The 7,270-nt window shown below is 44.2% G+C and overlaps 1 protein-coding gene across 1 annotated transcript; it reads right to left on the reverse strand.

Moving 5' to 3' along the window:
- Nucleotides 1-2: 2 nt before the first annotated feature.
- Nucleotides 3-6,856, reverse strand: LOC142401406 (uncharacterized). Its single transcript, XM_075486799.1, has 6 exons — nucleotides 6,812-6,856; nucleotides 4,568-4,720; nucleotides 1,566-2,030; nucleotides 452-517; nucleotides 165-215; nucleotides 3-78 (listed from the first exon to the last, which is right to left on the reverse strand). Exons 1-6 carry the CDS (start codon nucleotides 6,854-6,856, stop codon nucleotides 22-24), a joined length of 837 nt encoding a protein of 278 aa, XP_075342914.1. The 3' UTR covers nucleotides 3-21.
- Nucleotides 6,857-7,270: the final 414 nt, after the last annotated feature.

Below are 7,270 nucleotides of genomic sequence, written 5' to 3' on the forward strand. Positions count from 1 at the left end.
CAACCCCTGCTCCACCAGGTCTTAACCCAGTTCCACCAGGCCCATAACCTGTTCCTCCAAGTGATGTTCCCACACCACCTAAGGTAAAAAAAAAAAAAGATGGAAAGGTCACCCATATTTTACAGATTAAAGGTGTATGATACCAATATATAGATACTAAGTACCTGTTTTAGGAGGTTTTTGTCCATAACCACCTCCATATCCTCCATAGCCACCTAAATCAGGTAAGGTTATTGACCACTTAAAAAGAATCACATTGCAGGCATATTCTTGTGTGTTTACTATGAATATATCTGTTGGACTGCTTCATAAGGAGTTTTTTGTGCATTATTTGTTGCTCAGGCAAATCGTGCTAATAGGGTTCCCAGAGATCCAGCAGCAAACCAGGACGTACATGTATATTGAGGTTGCACAAGAGGCTCAACATATGTTGACAAATGAAACCACTGACCTGAGCCTGTTCCAGCTCCCTGACCTCCACCAGTCCCAAGTCCCCCTGCTCCAAGGCCTCCATATTCTTGTGAAGAGAAGCAGTAGAGTGCTTCTTTTAGTTGTTTGTGTGAATGCAGTACAGTAAATCATTCATTCTACTACTTCTTCTACTATTTGGCGCATTCAATGGGTGAACATCATTGTGTCATTTGAATTTAAAAAAATGGGTTTGGTTGAGGTTGCCAGACTTTTTGTAAGCTGGAAAATGTGACATACAAATCTGTTTCCTGTGCTTACATTGACCCATTTTCTATCCACTGACACAATGGGTGGATTTCAAAAGGTTTCCCAAAGCCAAGGCTTAACCTCTACGAATCGCTTGGATATTATCACAGGTATTCGTCATCCTGCACGGGCAACTTGCATGTTTTGGGGATGAAAAACAGAGAAGCCTTAAATTCCAAAGCAAATCAGTCTTTCTGCCTGACGTGATGACTTCCGTCCTTTATCAAGGGAGTCCCATGCCTAATGCATTAGCTTTTATCGCCATATTTTATCGTTTGTAAGGATGGGTGGCCCCACAACAATAGCCTATAAGCTTGAGGTAATGAGGAAATGAAATAATGGTACGTGTAAGCGGCTCTTATCCTGCTGCTCTGAGCAGACAGAGGAACAATATTTACAGTGCTGGAGCAGAGCACGGAACCATATGAGAAAAGATCCTGAGCAGAGCGTTTCCGCTGAGAGTAAGATGATGTAAGTTGATATCGGAGTTAAGTTTAATAATGGAATAGTGCCTTCAAATGCTGGTTGTGTTCATGACTTTTACCATGAAATAAATGACTGGGCCTTTAAGAGTAATTATCCATTTGTGCATTATTGGTCTAAATATACTCTTTAGTCTGTAGTAGGAGCTGGAATTAGTTAATCCCATGTTACTTTGAAACTTAATTTACATTACTGTATTCCACTGTACACTCTGGGTTTGTGTGTGTGATCAGTTCATGTTTTATAGACTGGTTCTGGTTTTATACCAGCTCCTGAGCGCAAGAGACACCAGTCCCAGTAACTTAATCTTATCACGGAAAGGGAGGTCTAAATTTAATGAATAACTTTGTCTATGAGAAAAATACCTGTGCCTTGGCCACCTGAACCAGTGCCTGTTTGTCCAAAACCACCCGGACCAGCTCCACCAGGCCCGGTTCCATAGCCTCCTGGTCCAACCCCTCCTGGTCCAACTCCTCCAGGTCCAACTCCTCCTGGTCCAACCCCTCCTGGTCCAACTCCTCCAAGTCCAACTGCTCCAGGACCAACCCCTCCTGGTCCAACTCCTCCAGGTCCAACTCCTCCTGGTCCAACCCCTCCTGGTCCAGCTCCTCCAAGTCCAACTCCTCCAGGACCAACTCCTCCTGGTCCAACCCCTCCTGGTCCAACCCCTCCTGGTCCAACTGCTCCAGGACCAACTCCTCCTGGTCTGACACCACCAGGTCCAACTCCTCCAGGTCCAACTCCTCCAGGTCCAACTCCTCCTGGTCCAACTCCTCCTGGTCCAACTCCTCCTGGTCCAACACCCCCAGGTCCTTGTCCGCCGTAGCCTCCTGAGTATGAATGAAGTAAGAGTCAAATCACACATTGGGCCTCATACACGAACATTTTCGTATTTTTATTCTAAATTTCTCACTTTTTTCGTACAAAGGTCTCGTACGAACACGCCACGTCAGATTCAACAAACGCTCTTAACTTTGGAAAAAGTGTGTAAACGACCTGCGTAAATGATGAATGCCAACCGTGCGTATTTAAGTGCATGTGCACGAGGATAGTAGATTTATATACTCCACGCCCAAAATGATACCATATAAGGCTGTGCTTCCTCACTCCTGTGCCAGGAAGTGTTGAGTCATGAGAATGGCATCAAGGTGCAAAAAGAACAACTTTAGGGGCTCTGAGACTGAAGTTCTGCTTTCAGAGATCCAAAAAGGAAAATCTGTCATTTTCAGCAGTGTCAGCAGTGGAATTACGGGACCTGCTAAAGCCAAGAAATGGAAAGTTATTACGAGTGCTGTTAATTCCGTGTCACCTGTAGTTCGCAATGTCACCGAAATAAAGAAGAAATGGTTTCATATGAAAATGGCTTAAAAAAAACGTCTCGCCATGGCCAGGCGCTCGATGACTGCAACTAAAGCCGTGCAATCAGTTGTTCACGGGGTGGTCCATGAGGGGGGGTCTTCTGGCATGTTGTCTGCCTGGGCTGGTTCAGGTAGTGGGAGACCCTCATTCATGGCAATATTGTGCAAAACGCAGCATGCCTTCTCTGGGCTATAGAGCAGTTTGAGACACACCCACCTGGGCTTCAGCTCACGGGGGCTTTGATGCGTATATGTGTGCAGTCTATTGCTCCGATTATGATTGGCAGTCCAGCCATGGCATGAAAGTCCCTCTTAGTCTGTACTTGTTGGACAGCGGTGTATGGTAATGTGATGGGTGATAAACTGATGAGAGCTTTGATGACCAAGGGGAGCGCACGACTCACAGAGGACTCAGACACCCCCGATCTGTCTCCAATCTCACTCTGAAAGGTTCCAGTGGCCAAAAATCCAAGGCTGGTGGCAGGCACCAGACACTTTTTACTGGGCCACGTGCCCCTGTAAATATTCCCATATACATCCTTCAGACTACGCTAAGACTGATGTGCCAAGGAAGAATAACATAGGCACGATTTTCCATATTTCAACCATGTTACCTACATTAGCCTGCATAGGTCTACCAAAGAGTGAAGAGGTTGTATTTGCAGGCATTGGGTGCGTCTGTGCATGTCCAGTGAATGGACCGTGTGGAAGGCAAGATACTGCGGCCCGCACGTCATATTTATCAGCGGATAGTAGCCCACACATTTTGCCAATCGAAGGGTAGTAGGCTACACTACACACTGATGGATTGACGTCATCGTGGTCATGGACACAAGGAAATTCTCACAGAGGAGAGTCAGGGACAGAGAAGCAACCAGGAGAACTGAGAATGAAGTGGAGGGTGGTGAGAGATTATTTTCTCTGTCAACGCCCACGCCTACCTACAGGCCACTGTCATTTCTTACACCAAATACACAACGTTTGCATTTAGGCTTAAACAGTGTCTGGTTCCATGGCAGATGAAAAACACGAGACAATATCCTATTCTGCCTTTTATAGCCTCTTTACTAAACTATGATGACCTGGACGTGTGGTGGAATTGGGTTTGATCAGCGTGTTTTTCTCTGGAGTTGTGGCTCTAGCAAGCTGCATATTTGCAGCAGCACAGTCCTTGGCAATCTAAATCGCGATGTCAGCCATTTGTCTGTTTCCGCAGGATATCTACACGGTCTCGGAACACAAGCTCTCTTCCAAGAGCCTGATGCACTAAGGCATCCAAAAGTAGCAAGTCAGCCGCTGGTTACACTTCCCATTGACCTTGTTAAATACAGAGTCAAATTAACCTTCAATTAGTGCATAATTTAAGTCAAACAGAATAATGTCAGCATGATTATGGGGTAAATGTATATTTATTTATGTTTGCTTCAAAGTAATTGAATATACCATCCATTAGTCAAGCAAACTTGATGGGAATAACAGTGGACTATTTTAAGAATCTCCTACGACAGCTCTGGATCACTGTAAATTCTGTTCGTACCTGAAAGAAAACATAAAATACGAAAAAAATTGGTGAATGCGCAAATTCTCTTAAATTCTCTTTGTTCTTAAATAAATCAAGATTTAAGAACAAATCTGTTCGTACGAACAGTTGTTGCATCAGGCCCAATTTATTATAGATGAAGACGAACCAGACATCATTACAGAAAACTAATAACAGCAACATATTACGTTTGTATTTGTTTTTGTGGTTGGAATTGACATGTCGAATGAGTTATCTTCGAAGCATCCTGTCTGTTTTGCCTGCCTCGTAACCTGGAACTCCTCCAACAACTGACACTTCAGTATAATTTGAGCACAGCAGCATCTCAAAGGTCTTCTTTGGAGCAGTTAACATGTCAGCCCTCATACTCTGTCTGTCTGACTTCAGTTATGGTCGGTAAAACTAATCAGAAAACACAGTCGGTATCTACCCCCTCCAGCGCCTGGTCCAAAGCGTCCTAGACCAGCACCAGTCCCTCCTGGTCCGCCTCCACCACCAGGCTGAAAACCGGTCCCAGCTCCTCCAGGACCAAATCCCGTTCCAGTCCCACCCGGTCCATATCCAGGTCCTGCGCCGGCTCCTGTGGTAGCTCCAGCTCCGGCGGCACCTGGTACAAATACACCTGAAACACACAGAGACCAGCTTAGAGTTCACAATGTGCAAAAACAAAGCACTTTAACGTGATTCAAGGCATTGCTTGAACAATGCAGCCATTCTTCAGGAAAGTGTATTCAAATAATTAATTTTTATACATCACCTATTGGGGGCAGAATCAATTTCAGTAAACTTTATGTAGATGAAAACCCAATAAAAAACCTCAGTTGTTATGAATGACAGACATTTGTATCAGCTCTATACACACAACAGTTTGGTGTTTTACTGTTTTTTTTTCTTTTTGAGCTCCTAACAGATGACAGAATCACTCAGAGGTAATGACGTATGATCCTCGGCTCTCTGCCTGCACCTAACCCATCTAATGTGTCAAAATCAGAAGGATTAAACTAAACACATCGGCCCAGATGCCACACGAGCACAGGGAACAAGAGTGCGTCTGTGCTTATCAGCTCTGCGTTGGGCTCAGAGCTCCTCAGCAGCCGATAACAAACACTGATTCACCCAAAAGGCATGCGTCTCTGCTCAGAATTCTCACACTTTTCTGCACCTATGTTGCGCCCCACAAATCATGCTTGCTAAAAATAGAAGCACGCAGAGTGAAGGTCTATAAAAGGAAAAGTTTGTTAAGAACCCACAGTCCGTCTGTGGGGATTGTTGCAGAATGTGAGTTACTGATCTCACTGTAATGCCATGTCCATCAGCAGCACACAGTAAATAACTCAGCTGCTCAGTCATTCCGCTCTGCAGGCTGGATCCACTGCTGGACACCAACAAATACATTCACTGGTGGGGTGTTTTTCCTCCATCATCATTATTATCTCATTGATATTATTGAAATGACAAAATATGTCTAATTTTCTGCTTAAGGTTCAGATGGAAATGTGTCTTTTACTTGTTAGATTTCAATGAGCTTTCAATTTAGCTGCTTTTGTCACCTTGTGTGCCACCATCACATAAGATGTTGTGTTTGTAAAGATCATGACTTACACAGCATCCATGAGTTTGGCTTTCATTACAAGCATCACCAAGCTGCTGGTGTGGCTCTGTGGACTGTTCATCGTGTTTAGATAAAACACCTGAATGGATTCACCAACAGATGTGTTATGACCACTCAGATATTGAAGATCCTGATGGATGACGGAAATAAAATCCTGACATTTATAACTGCAGAGTCAGATATTTTTGTTCATGAATCTCATTTCCTGCTTGCTCCACTCTTGTCTTCCTTCTAATTAGGACAAAGACAGAACTTCGCCCAGAAAGCAGCTCAGATGCATAACCTGTTGCACTTTGGCTTGCTGCTGTTATTGGTGAAGCGGGAAAGTTGTGCCAATGGGCCAGATGGTTTGGCATGCTGATAGCATTGTGAAGCCTCCCAAACTTAAGTGTCTGTAATTCTTGCTGTTGTTCTAATTTAAACTGACTGAGAAATAAAAGTACTCCACAGCAAATACTCTGCCGGGGCATTTAAGTGAAACCAAATGGAAGAATTAAACAGCTATTCACTGGTTACATTATACGGTGAAGCCATTCTTAAACCAGCAGATCTTTTCTAAAAAAAACGGGAAGTGTTGAAAGGATCACATCAATCCGCTTTAAAGCTTAAACCCCAAAAAGTCTATAAAATAAAGATGTGGAAGCGTGAGGTCTGAAGCACATGCTTCTAATTACAATTTAACAGAACCGGATCAAAAGAACTCACGCCTCAACTGAGTTGATGTGAAAATTACACCTGGGCGGTCAAAGAGAACAAGTTTTACAGCTTTACGGACATGAGTGGGCAAAGTTCATCCTGAAAAACATCTAGAGTTTCATAAAGATGAATAAGCATGTGGAAGTTAAAGCAGCACCATTTACAAAGATGTCTAATGAATATTTATTTAGAGTCTTGGCTCTTTAGCTGAAGGAAGGTAACAAGGAAGGCTCGTCTGCTGCAGCCTCAGTCCATCATCCTCCACAGATTCCTGTCCAGAGACGAATTTCACCTTCAAATTTAAACTGAAAAGATACTGAACTTTTGTCTGAGTGTCTGCCAGCATGTGTCAGGTGAGCCACAGGTGCTGCAGAGCTGTGCACACATGCAGTGTGGAGGACCTACCTCCTTGAAGTGAGGGTTTCCACAGAGCCAGGAGAAGCACTCCATGCAGGTATGTGGCCACCGTCCCTCTCGCCATCTCGCTCCAAAGTGTCCCTCTTCTCCCACAGCCCTCAGGTTTTATCCCCAGCAAGCCTATCAGGGCTCAACATGGCCTTTAGGAAGAAGGAGGGAAAATGTGTGAGAGCACAAAAAAAAGGTGGGGAGGGGTGCAAGGATGCAAAACAGGATACTATGTAATTGGTTAGGAGGTGCACAGGGAAAGATGGACAAGGAAAGGGGGAGAGAAAACACACTGGAGCGACTTATTAAACAGAAATGGTTTGTTTTAACCCTCCAGTGACTGTCGGGCTGCATTTTTCTGATTTGCTTCAGCCAAGAAGAGAGATTATACGTGGATGGGGGCTCAGAGAGAGGGTCTATGAGTTATGTATTAAAAACTAAACAGAGTGTAACTGCTTT

Source organism: Odontesthes bonariensis, chromosome 16 (genome assembly GCF_027942865.1).
Source record: "Odontesthes bonariensis isolate fOdoBon6 chromosome 16, fOdoBon6.hap1, whole genome shotgun sequence".
NCBI lineage: Eukaryota > Metazoa > Chordata > Actinopteri > Atheriniformes > Atherinopsidae > Odontesthes > Odontesthes bonariensis.

Excerpts from the sequence above, each read along its gene's own strand:
- LOC142401406 (XM_075486799.1), bottom strand. The coding sequence starts at position 6,856 with ATGGAGTGCTTCTCCTGGCTCTGTGGAAACCCTCACTTCAAGGAG. Across the intron at positions 2,031-4,567 it reads AGGCGGACCAGGAGGGACTG|GAGGCTACGGCGGACAAGGA; the intron begins GTGCTGGTCTAG and ends ATTCATACTCAG. Across the intron at positions 518-1,565 it reads TTCAGGTGGCCAAGGCACAG|AATATGGAGGCCTTGGAGCA; the intron begins GTATTTTTCTCA and ends TCTCTTCACAAG.